Genomic DNA, 12971 nt, shown 5'->3' with positions numbered 1-12971 from the left:
CGGACTGTTTATGCAAAAACACTTTGCTGTTCAGGATTCATAATTGAAGACAACGTTCAGCGCCAATGCACAAAGCATATCAATATATAAACGTCCTGGAAATGCCTTTGTAAACCCGGTTTAGCTTTAGGTGACGCAGACAGACGCGACGCGTAATGCGGAAGTTGGGTCCTTTCTCAAAATACGTCACGTTCTGAAATCCGCCAATCACTTTGAAAGCAATTGATGACGTTAAGACAAATCTGCATGAGCTTTGACGTAGTCAGCAACATGTGTCCCTTTTTTTTTTCTAGAATTAGAAAATGGAAATACCTTTAATTGTGTTCGTTCAGTGATTGTGTTATATACAGCCAATAGTTTGTGACATCACTTGAATGAGGTTCGATGTAGAATCATATGCACAAAAGGTTCCAAACAGAACCCATAATCTCATCATAAGCTCAAACCATCAAAAGAACCCTTGTTTGTAACCTGGGCATGATGATTCATGATCTCCACCTAGAAAGGACACATTTAATTCAGATTGTGGAAAGTGGTTTTATCTTTTTGTGGCTAAAAGGTACACTGGCTACTTTAATAGGCATATCGACACCCCCTGTTTATTCAACCATGTGGCAGCACAATGCATAAAAGCATGCAGACAGGTATTTAAAAAAAAAAAGCTTCTGTTACCGTTCACAAACTGCTGATTTGGGATTTCCACACAAACGTCTCTAGAGTTATACAGAATGGTGAAAAAAAAAAAACTTACAAAACACTTGGTAACAGCAGAACTGACAAGGGTAACGATTTGTCTCTCTCTCTCTGTCAAGCTATACAGTATATGCCACTCCCAAGCTCTCTGTGTTCCGAGTTCCTAGCCTGATCATGGATGGAGCCTCCCAGAGACTGTCATGCCTTCTTTGATCCAATGTTGCCAGTCAGCTGGTTGGTCTGGTCTTTATCAGCAATAAGGTCTGCGCTGATCTCCGTTGCACTATTATAAACCGTTGTAGACAGGACATTATTTACATTTACACTATTTACTGTAGAGTGTCACACAAATGAGGATGGGTTCCCTTCTAGGCTGGTTCCTCTCAAGGTTTCTTTCTCATATCATCTCAGGGAGTTTTTCTTCACCTCCGACTTGCTCGTTAGGAATATGGATATACTGTGTGTGTATATATATATATATATATTATTTTAAATTTTAAGTTAATATTCTTTGAATTAACATGAAACTTTAATTGCATATATTCATTTATTAATTTTTATCTTTATTTTTTCTTATTATAATTATTTTATATTTCTTTCTTTCTTCTCTCTCTTCTGTTTCCATACTTCTGTAAAGCTGCTTTGAGACAATGGGAAATTGTTACACATAACAAATAAATTGAATTGAATTGAAAAATTGAATTGGATACAATGGTAACTCAAATAACAACTCTAACCGCCACGGTGAGCAGAAAGTTTTCAGGTGGTTGGGGTACAACCACAGAAGACTACAATGGGTGCTGCTATTGTCAGCCAATAAGTCAAGTCAAAGTCAAGAAGCTTTTATTGTCATGTCAAGCAAATATAGCAAAAGCAGTACATAGTATAATGAGACAATGGTTTTCCAGGACCATGGTCTTGGAAAGGACCATGGCTAAGGACTTAAAATAAGTTAGTCTTAGCCTAAAGACTACAAGATAATACACAAAAGTGACACAGCACTGACCAGAGTACATATTGTAGATTCAATAACAGGAGTCTGAGGATACAGTGGGCGCCATGGCCATGGCCATTAAAAGAATGTAAAAATACCATAGGTTCCTGTTAAATCGAACAGTTAGTGTAAATGCTCACTCAAAGAAAAAAAAATGGTCCACCAACATACATAATATAGGATATTTCTCTATAATTCAGAGAAGTCAGTCGCTATATTCACAAACAATCCTGCTGTAAATGCACCACCTCAGTGATAAGACATTTCTAACATAAAACCACTTTAATACATTTTGGAGAGTGTGGTGTGTATCATAGGAGCACAGAATTATAAGTACATTGAATGAAGTGGCTTAAAATGAGATCAAGTGATCGTACAAAACTCATTAGCAGGATCAAAAACATACGTTTCTCTCTGACAGCTGAGTCACAACAGTTAAGTCAGTTCTGAGCAAACACACTGTTACTATACTTCATACCCCACCTTGGTACACTGTATACTGTAATGTACTGATTTTTATGATGTGTTATGACATGAGATGCATCTCTCTCTCTCTCTCTCTCTCTCTCTCTCTCTCTCTCTCTCTCTCTCTCTCTCTCTCACACACACACACACACACACACACACACACTCTCTCTCTCTCTCTCTCTCTCTCTCTCTCACTCTCTGTGGTCGTGACTGCAGGAGAAGTGGATTAGAGCTACTCAGAAGTCAGATGGCACACACAGGCTGGTGAATCATCGAGGCTCAGCACAAAAGCCACTTCAACGTCACACAGAGACGGGGGAGGTCATCATGACAACATGCCTAGGGCGAGAAGGAGCAGGGATTTAGTGACACCTTCGGGTCAGTTCCTTTCATTACATACATACAATATCACTTTATTCAGAACATCACTTCAACTGTTTATTCATGAAATGATTTAATCAGCAAAATGTGATATCAGTGATTCTGACTCTGGCGTGACTGTTGAGTATCAGACGAGCTGAGTATTACTGTAACTGCTGATCTCCCTGGATTTTTCACACATAACAGTTTAAAGTCCAATAAAACACCTTTGGCACATGGTCGAGTGGATGATTCACATTAAAATGCACCTGGAAAGAAAATGCAGGGATTGCGTGATGTTATCATGTCAACATGGACCAGAATCTCAATCTCTTGTTTTAAGAGGACTTATAAAACAATGTTTTCAAAGAGGTTGACATTAAAAACTGTGTAAAACTATAACACAAGAACATGTCACCAACAGAATACCTTATAATAGCATAATGTTACAGTAGTTCTTCCAAATGTAACATTTAATAAGTTCGACTGGTCTACATTTACACATATTAATGGAACTCAGTTGCCCTTAGTGAGATTTGAGTCAACAGATTTTCAGTTTTTCTCACTGCAGGTAAACTTAATCACACGTACAGTACATATGGAAAGCGTATAATAAACATTAGGTTTAGAAAAATAGTGCAATTTTCTATTAAGAGGATTTCTCTGAGCCAGGTTTACTTTTTTATAAACAAACTAAGCATATATATCCATTTTAACATGTCTCTTCATGAATTTTTTAAAGCTAATGTCAACATGACTGCTGCTACACAGGAATAAATAAGGTTTTAAAAGGCACGAACTTTGGCCTCGTGTGCTGACCTTTTCATGCTTGGCCTCTCTCGCTGGCAGGAGGCTGGTGTTCAGCTCCATCTGTATCTGCTCTGATGTAACTGGAGTAACGTAGGCAACACATTGGCAGGAGATCTGATCTTATAGAGCGCTGCTCACTTGATCGGATGTCTCATTGTGTTACGGAAGAGGTGTGGAGAGAGAGAGAGAGAGAGAGAGAGAGTTTTTATGTATTTGCAACTCGTGTGTTTTAGCAACATGTTTTGGAAAAAAATGGATTATACAAAAGCCGTATCCATTTGATTAATTTACTAATTGACCTTTCCTCGATCAGCTCGTTGGAGACACATTGTGGTCATTGTGAACTTTTCATGGCATCCATGGACAGCATCACATACTGAGGGACAGAGATGAGAGAAATGATGGCTTACCTTGAAAAGAAAACTGGAGAACAACAGCAACCTGAGACAAAGGGAGAAAACACCATGGGAAAGGTTAGTAAGATTTTCTGAGTATTTTTAAGTGCTATTCTCTATCCTTACATGTCTCTTGCCAAACTGTGGCAAGAATAGAATATTTTAGAATATTGCAAAAATTAGTATCATTTAGTATAAAATGTAATTGGGAAAACCAAAATAGACTTACATTTCAGTTCATAATCATTACACACCAAATTGCACATTGGTACATGTTCATGTCAGACCAAAGGCTCATGGGTAAAGATAACTTGATAAAGGCCCTAACTTTTTTTTACTTGGTACTCATTATTGATCTATTTACTAACTAACTAACTAACTAACTAACTAACTAACTAACTAACTAACTAACTAACTAACTAACTAACTAACTAACTAACTAACTAACTAACTAACTAACTAGTTTGTATTAACAAAAAAACACACACAAAAGAATATAAAGTTTTGACTGATTGTTTCTGTAATTGCTAATATTCAGAAGTGTGTGGATTTCAGTATTTGAACACACTGAACAGATTGTGATCTTTTTAACACTACTGTGCTGTTGAATTGAAAGTTTTGATTAATTTCCTATAACAGCAGCTCTGAAAAAAATTCTTGCTGTTATTAAAAATGTTAGGTTTATTTTTATGCATTATTTTGAATACATTATGTATAGTAACAGCTTACATGTAAACTGGATTAAAAAATATGTGTTCTTATAAATATAGTGAAGGTTTCTGTGAGGAAATGTTTATTTTTTCATTTTGGAATGAGTCTCCTGTGTCAGTGCTTTGTAAAAGGTTGTTGTTTTATTATCTCAATGAGTTCTCTGGACAGGTAAGCGGTAGAAAATGAATGAATGAATGAATGAATGAATGAATGAAGTTCTCTGGAAACAAGCTGTGTGGATTTTTTCTTCAAGAGAGAAAAATAAGCTTGTGAGGGAACAATTTTTTTTATAGTTTTTTCAGTGTAAGTGTAATAATAATTGTAATAACTGTATTATGTGAGATTGTCATTTATAGTTTATTTTTATAGCAGAGCTGCCATTCCAAAAAATAAGAACCTGTAAGAACCTTGGTCTCTGAGCAGGTGTGTGTGTGTGTGTGTGTGTGTGTGTGTGTGTGTGTGTGTGTGTGTGTGTGTGTGTGTGTGTGTGTGTGTGTGTGTGTGTGTGTGTGTGTGTGTGTGTGTGTGTGTTGATGGTTTTCAGTCTTATTGCTTGCCATTAATACACACTCCTATTCAAATTCAGATTTCTTTTAAGGAGGAGATGGAGTCAGGTCACTTTGAAGCAGATACAAATAGTGAGGATCTCCCGAACATCAGTACCCCCAGCGTGATCAATGTGAGCCCCTTCAGCAGTTCAGCGTGTGGCCGGGACACTTCCAGACATCTGCAGTATTTCGACTCCAACACCCAAGACCCACATGTGCCCATTGGCTGGCCTGCTGAGGCATCAAATTCACTCCCCATCTACAAACAACACATCATAAAGACGTCTTATAATTCACACACGACATCCATTATTAAAGTGCGGCCCTTCATCCAAGGTATGTGAAGCTGTTTAAGTATGTTTTGTATTTTATACAAGATATTGCAGTTCTATATTTGTATAGTTACATATAGACAATAAAAGCTTCATACTATACCAGGAGTAAATCTTGTTGCAATAAAAACATATTAAATACAATAGAATAGAATATAAAATATAAAAATATTAGGTTTTTAAATGACAAATATTGTATGTATGTATATATTTAGATAGATAGATAGATAGATAGATAGATAGATAGATAGATAGATAGATAGATAGATAGATAGATAGATAGATATACACCCACACACAGAGAGAGAGATACATATATATAAACTGCTTTTATCTACATTATATCTAAATTTCTCAATAGAATTGCCACTCTTAATGGTGGTGTATAATTCATACATGTACCTCTAAAATGATTTTTAATCTTTTAATCTTTTTTAATCAATTCATTTTTATGCCAATTTTTATGCCAATTTTGACAATTAATTTTCTACCTTCAACTCAAGTACAGAATATTTGACATATTTAACTTAATCCCTAATTTCTATTTCTAGCAAGTTATAAGTCAGGCAGTATTTAATCATTGCAAACTGTATACTTAAGCAACAAATACCATATACAAGTATTATACTTACAAAGTGTTAAAAGCAGTATTATTACTAGTCAGTTAACCCATAGTGCTTATTGTATTGTCTTGTGTATGTGTTGAATTATTCACACTTCAGTATTAAACTGTGTTGTTTCCTATTATATGAATCTTTTTAATGACACACTCTTATCTACATTTCCATGTAAGAGTATCAGGTATATTTAATCTGGTGATCTCTTAATTTTTGAATCTCTCTGAAGATGAAAACCTATCAGACTCTCGGTCTGTGTGCTGGCCAGTCGTACCGCGCAAGCGGCTGATGCTACTGATGATCATTTGTTTGTTAATCGGAGTGACTCTGGTTCTAGGAATTGGTCTGGGAGGTGAGTGTGTGTGTCCTAGTGTCATGACTTTCTGGTGTAAGACATTGTAAATATTTAATAACATACAGCATGTGATTAAGCAGAATTGTCTGACACCTTAGCAGCATACTTAATTCATTTATGTATTTATTTTTAAAAAGTGATCATTAAAATCAGCATAATTATCTTAAAGACCTGTTTATTGTGTCCTTATTGATTCTGTATATATATATATATACACACACAGACACACACACACACACACACACACACACACACACACACACACACACACACACACACACACACACACAAAATACTTATATATTCTTATATATTATTCTTCATTTTTTACAGTGGGTTTGAGTTGCTCTGGAAAATTCCGCTGTGTTTCTATGACATGTATCAGTCGATCTGCTGTCTGTGACGGAGTTAAAGACTGTAGGGGGGGAGAAGATGAACTCAACTGTGGTGAGAGTACACACACACACACACACACACACACACACACACACACACACACACACACACACACACACACACTATAAGTGTTAAATTACTGCAGCTAAATTAGGTATAGTTTACAATGTTTAAGCTTTTCCCAGTTGGATAGTAGAACAGTAAATAGTACTCTCAGTTAAAATCTAAATAGTATTTTAAATAGATTCTTAATGCATTTACTTCTAATGCTCCAAAGATACATATCCTTATGACTCTGACTTGCATGAGCTATTAGTAAAAACTCTGTATTTAGGTGTTATTTAGTCCTCATGTTGTATGGCTTGTTTTGGGGGTGTGGTTTTGGAGGGAACGCTGGTGTAATGAACGTTATTATTATTATTATTATTATTATTATTATTATTATTATTATTATTATTATTACTGAAATTACTTTATATAACTTTAACCACAATAATATATTAGAAGTGTATAGAGTCATGCAGGAAGCCTCCACATAGTTGCTGTCTTTTAATTACCATCATATTTCATCTCTATTTTCGTTAGTGCGAGTGAGTGGGAGACACGCCATCCTGCAGATTCACAGTAGGGGCATATGGAGCTCCGTGTGCTGGGAGAACTGGAGCGCCAATCTGGGATTCTCTGCCTGCAAACAGCTCGGATACAACAGGTGCAGGAGCATGTGCATGTCAACTAGTACAAGCCAGTGGCTCCAAATGTAGACAACTGTGTACCACTGAGTTTAGAGTTTCCCACATGTAGCCTTTTCCTGGAAATATTATTTGGCAGAAACCTTTATTCAAAGCAATATTAAATCGTTCTGAGATCTGAGGGCCTTGGTACAGTTAGGGGCAAATTTGTAAATCTTAGGTCTCTGGTCAGAAACCATTGCAGGGTGCTTGTCTGTCACACCCCATCAATCCAACAAATGTTCAATAAAAGTGCATACATTACTCCTCTATTGTGAGTTTTGGTATTCTGCACAAGGCAGTCTTAGTTTTTGTTGCTTTTTTCCTCATAAACTCATCCCTCAAATTAGTCAAATTCAGCTTTTTCAGATTTTATACCAAGGTTTTTTTTTATGGGTTATGGGTTTATGGTCATCTGTATTTATCCACTCTTTCATCGTTTATCTAACTGAGAATAAAAACTCACCGCTTATTGGTTACTCATTCAGACCCATACAGCAATAACATTTGAAATATTTTGAATTTATTTGATTCTGTGAGAGTTCAATTTCTGTGTATCTTATGTGCAACAACACAATGAACAAATCCTCACATCATATCTATGCTTGTCAAAGGCCCCTTAGTGGCCAGGAGCCAAGACATGAGCTCAGACACTGAGCCCAGCACTGGCTGTCTGACATTATTGAGATTTAGTAACAATCTTTCAAGTACCGGCTCAGACCCATAGGCACTGACCCACTATTTATTTTACTATAATTGTTCCAAATAATACAACAAAAATCTTTGTGCAATTTCAGTTCAAGTGGTTTCTAAAATTTTGGACTACCATGAAATCTGATACATAAGGAACAAGCCCCTGAACAAAATCAATCTGATAAGGGGTTTAAAAGTTAAGCAGTGATAAGACGATGCTTAACGCACAAAGCTGCCATGTTCTTGCAGTTACCATGGTGATGTTCTCGCTCAGATCCTTCTTCCTGGATGACAAACCATCCAGAGAACATCATTTAGTCATCATTTATTCTGTAAACAGGTACAGAGAAAATGTTCACAGTTACAATTATACTTATTATTTAAGTATTACATCAACTTCACTGTTCCGTTTATTGTTACAAATAAGAATAGCTAGACCATCTGGAGAAAAAAAAAACAGTCAGAGGAAGGATTTCCTGCTGAGTCTTCATTCCTTTCAACGTTTCTACAGTATATAGATCAGACGAGGGATTCCTACTTTACTGCCTTATCCTCCTGTGGTTTCCTTCTGTGTGTCTTGTTTTTTTTGTGTGTGTGTGTGTGTGTGTGTGTGTGTGTGTGTGTGTGTGGTTTCCCCCCGTCTACCTCATGTGGGTCTAACAGTCACTTCTTCCCCAAAGTCCCTATTAACCGCTTTATTAATCCTATTAAAATCAGTCTGCCATTAAATGAAGGAGAAAATCATCGCAAACACATCCAGACCAGAATTAGGTCAAAATGTTCCTTTTTTGTCTACTGACACCATCTTCTTCCCCAACAACACCCCCACACCAAATCACACCCCCACCCCCACCCCCACAGACACACATTTTACCCCCCCATTTAACAATATAGCCACAGTTCACTGCTTTTACTCTGCAGGCAGGCGTTGGGGCTCGAAAATTAGCAAAAAGTTTCTGAGCTTCGGATTGAAGCTCAAATCAAGATTAATTACTGTGCCGAAGGACAGCTGCTCATGATCACACAACTAATGAGAGTGACTGAATTGTTATGAATTGTTGTGAATTTTATAATTGTGTGTGTCAATCGCAATGCAGTCAGATAGAGTTATACAGCATGTAGCTGAGTGTGTGTTTTCTTCATATGCTGTCTATACATATTCATAAATGACCCTCTGTCCTTTTGCAGTTATGTGAATTCCACTTCGATCCCTCTCTCTTCTGTCGAATCAGCCTTCAAGAAAAACATAGTGATGATTAGTTCCCGCTTTCCGATTCATTATCAAACCTTCAAAATCCACAACAGCTCTTTCCTCAGGTATGCACAACCTAGCACGTCTTTCAACATAACCCTGCCTGTGGATATGTTTACACAAGCATTAACTCCACTTAAACATGCTTAGAATATGAATTTTAAGAATTAGCTTTGTGATCTTGACAAATTCCCTTGCTCTTTGTAAGATTAGGTTATCGGTGTACAGTAGGAAATGCTAAGAGGTGGAGCATGTGTTCATCTGTCTACACTGTGTGCTGAGCTGTATAACTAATAGCAGGTTATATAAAGAAATGGGCAGAAAAATAGTTTGACATATTACAAAATATTCTAAATGTAAATGGAGCAGGTTACAGATTATCTGTAATCAGTAGTGCTACTTCACTTGATAAAAAAAAATAATGTTAGCCATAGTTAATAACAGCTAACGATAACCTCGATGTTAAATGTCCTTCGAAAGCCATGGTAGATGTCTTCACTATTGGTGGAGGGTCAATCAATTGTATTGTCTCTTATAAAGCTGATAAAATATGACAATTGTGATCTTTCTGGGTTTTTTTTTAATAGATAAAAGAACATAGCACCTTACCTTGCTAGCTAGCATCTATGCCGACAGCTAGCTTTGATGCAAAAATGTAGGGCATCAAACCTAATACCATTTATATGTACTTCATAATCGCTTCATAAACACGTAGAATAGGATCGATTATGCTCGATTAAAAAAAGGTTTTGGATAGAAATGAGTCACTCAATGAGTTTTAACCTCATGGACTGTTTATAAACAGGTTGCTAGTTCTTTAATTCCTAAGATATGGATATATATCTTTTTCTTTATATATATACACACATTATATCTTTATAGATAAATAGATAAAGACAACAGATATAGACATATAAACACAATTCTAAAAAAATGTGGTATAAAAAATATATATATTATATGGTAGCACAGGGTTGTAACCGAATATGAATACTAGTAGAAATTACTACAAATGATTGTTTCAGATACAAACAAACACAATAAGTGCATGAAATGGATTACAAAAACATTCCTGCACAAATTTCTAATTGAGGCTTATTATGGACTTGAGGTAGCTGAGGTTGAGGATCTCCCAGAGCCATAAATCAGACACCAGCTGATAGAGCTGCCATTACCACCTCAGGGCTTTTCCTTAGTGTTTTCTAGTGTTTACTGCCAGTGTAGTAATGCTCATATTTATTTACAAAAACACTCTTTTGGTCTAGACCATTACAGGGATACATCTGAATACAGATAGAAACAGATACAGTGAGTGTCATTGTGTTTCTCCCATAATGTTGTGAATGTTTTTTTTTATTACTATAAAAATCTGTTTTGTCAAAAATAATCTAATGTTTCTCCAGGAAGGTTCAGTGCGTTTCCGGATTGGTCACAGTACTCAAGTGTATAGGTGAGCTAAGTGTGTGTTTGTGTCCTTAGTGCTGCTTGATTAACTGTGCTTAAGCCCCTCTTTAACAGCTATGTTACAAACGTAGGTGTTCGTTTTAAATGAGTACAAATTATTCACTAACTACTGTACTAAATAAATATTATTAGTTAATTATTAGCACGCACTTTCAGACCTTCTACTCCAAGACATGTTTTGCTATTATCCTGTCTGTGTAGAGTGTGGTGCAAGACCCAATTTCAGGACCCGGATTGTAGGGGGAAACGTATCTCTCTCTGGTCAGTACCCATGGCAGGTGAGCTTGCAGTACCAGAACCAGTATCTCTGTGGAGGATCGCTAATAACCAACCAGTGGATAGTCACTGCTGCACACTGTGTGTATGGGTAAGCAAAACACACACAGTGAAACACACTTCTAACCCTATAAAGTTTTATTATTTACTATGAACTATTTTGCCTAGACCTTCTGAGAGTTGAATATGTTTTAATTCATACAGTCTGCCTGCTTGGAGTTTCATTACTGATAATGAATGAACAGTGTGACAAGTTATGTTACATTAAAATGAGAATACTTACTATACAGAATAATATATTGTTTTTGTAAGGAAACGGGATGTCTTTACAGGTAAAATCCAGACCCAAATGCAAGGATAACACAAAAAAGGGATTTATTAAGAAAAGAAAAACACATGGAAAACACTAGGGAAAACAATACACAAAAAACACAAGGACTCAGCAAACCACAAGCACAAGAGAACAGGTATACAGTATATAGACACTAGGAACAGGTGTGCAGAGGTGGGAACGGATTGAGGAAGGGGCAAACATCCGTGATACACTGGTGTTCAGACAGGGAATAGTCCAAGCCATCCATGACGGTCTCCATACACTCAATACTTCACACCATTGTTAGAAGATAGCATGGTTCCGCACTTCCAATCCCCACTCACATTTGCAATGTTGTCCATATAGTTATTGAATAATATCTGTTAGAGATTGAAACTATACTGTACATGCAATCGTTCCTTTCTTTTCTCTTTGTGTTCTAGCTTTGCTAATCCCTCTTTATGGACGGTTCGGGTGGGCCTCACAGACCAGCCTATAAGTGGAGCAGCAGACCTCTCTGTGAAGAAGATCTTCTTCCATAGCACATATCATCCTGAAGGCCTTAGCTATGATATCGCACTCATTAAACTGATGCAGCCACTCACATTCAGTGGTGAGAAGAATTCACTTCTCATTTTACATCCTGATTAGATTCCTAATCTTGAATACTGTACACTTAAAGTTCAGGATGCTTTCAGTTATTAACATAGCAAGCAGAAATTTATTCAACAGGGTATTCTGTATGATCGATTTGTATCCGTTGTTTAATATTTCACCTGGTAGAAGGAGTCGATACTTTCCTAGGTGGAACCTGATCAAAACTCCGGATGGTGAGGTGTTGGAGTCAGGTGCAGTACTTGATGGGAAATGTTTACTTCTCTCCTCTCAGGTCAAGTACAACCCATCTGTCTGCCTAACTATGATGAAGGGTTCAGTTCAGGATCCATGTGCTGGATATCAGGATGGGGAGCCACAAATACAAGCGGTGAGCTTTAATTGGTATTTCAATATAAGGAGATAGTGCTAGGATTCTTTCTAGGAAACAACAAAAGAGCCAGGTGAGGATATCACTGACAGAAAGATTCAGATAAATGAAAAATGATAAAGGAAATCTATCTCACCTACATAAATATTAGTGCTTATTTCTTAATTAATGTCATACAGTCTTGGTGATGTACAACTTACTATAGTCTAAAACCTTTACGTCTAGGCAGCCATGCTGAAGAAACAGACCAAAACACAATCTAGCATTACTGTACTGAAAACCAGGAAGTGTAGGAGAGACAATAATGTAGTAATGATTTATTTTTGTAACGGAACTCATGTCATTTATAGCAAGTATCTTTTTCTACTTTCACCTCTACTTTCCACCTAACTCTATCCTCAGCATCCTCTACTTTCGTACCAATTTCAACACATCCATATATCTTCTCTTTGTTCTTCCTCTTGACCTCTTACCTGGCAGCTTCATCTCCAACATCCTTCTACCAATATAACCATCTCCCTCCTCTATACATGTCCAAACCTCAGTCTCAATCTAGTCTCTCTGACCTTGTACCCAAAACA

At 36.7% G+C, this 12971-nt stretch overlaps 1 protein-coding gene across 1 annotated transcript; it reads left to right on the top strand.

Annotated features, from left to right (window-relative positions):
* Positions 1 to 256: 256 nt before the first annotated feature.
* Positions 257 to 12386, top strand: LOC113648861 (transmembrane protease serine 3). Its single transcript, XM_047803002.1, has 11 exons — positions 257 to 954; positions 2372 to 2533; positions 3639 to 3798; positions 5018 to 5315; positions 6158 to 6280; positions 6617 to 6730; positions 7265 to 7388; positions 9289 to 9417; positions 10756 to 10802; positions 11018 to 11183; positions 11849 to 12386. The coding sequence occupies exons 3-11, from the start codon at positions 3715 to 3717 to the stop codon at positions 12054 to 12056; spliced, it is 1293 nt and encodes a 430-aa protein (XP_047658958.1). The 5' UTR covers positions 257 to 954; positions 2372 to 2533; positions 3639 to 3714; the 3' UTR covers positions 12057 to 12386.
* The last annotated feature ends 585 nt before the right edge of the window (positions 12387 to 12971 follow it).

This window comes from Tachysurus fulvidraco, chromosome 18 (assembly GCF_022655615.1).
Source record: "Tachysurus fulvidraco isolate hzauxx_2018 chromosome 18, HZAU_PFXX_2.0, whole genome shotgun sequence".
NCBI classification, from domain to species: domain Eukaryota; kingdom Metazoa; phylum Chordata; class Actinopteri; order Siluriformes; family Bagridae; genus Tachysurus; species Tachysurus fulvidraco.
The sequence above is the reverse complement of the archived record's forward strand: the minus strand, read 5'-3'. Positions and strand labels throughout refer to the sequence as shown.

What these genes read in the sequence shown, in the direction of transcription:
- LOC113648861 (XM_047803002.1), top strand. Translation starts at nt 3,715, where the DNA reads ATGAGAGAAATGATGGCTTACCTTGAAAAGAAAACTGGAGAACAACAG. An exon ending in TCTAGGAATTGGTCTGGGAG is followed by an intron (nt 6,281 to 6,616) that starts GTGAGTGTGTGT and finishes CATTTTTTACAG; the next exon opens with TGGGTTTGAGTTGCTCTGGA. An exon ending in AAACAGCTCGGATACAACAG is followed by an intron (nt 7,389 to 9,288) that starts GTGCAGGAGCAT and finishes GTCCTTTTGCAG; the next exon opens with TTATGTGAATTCCACTTCGA.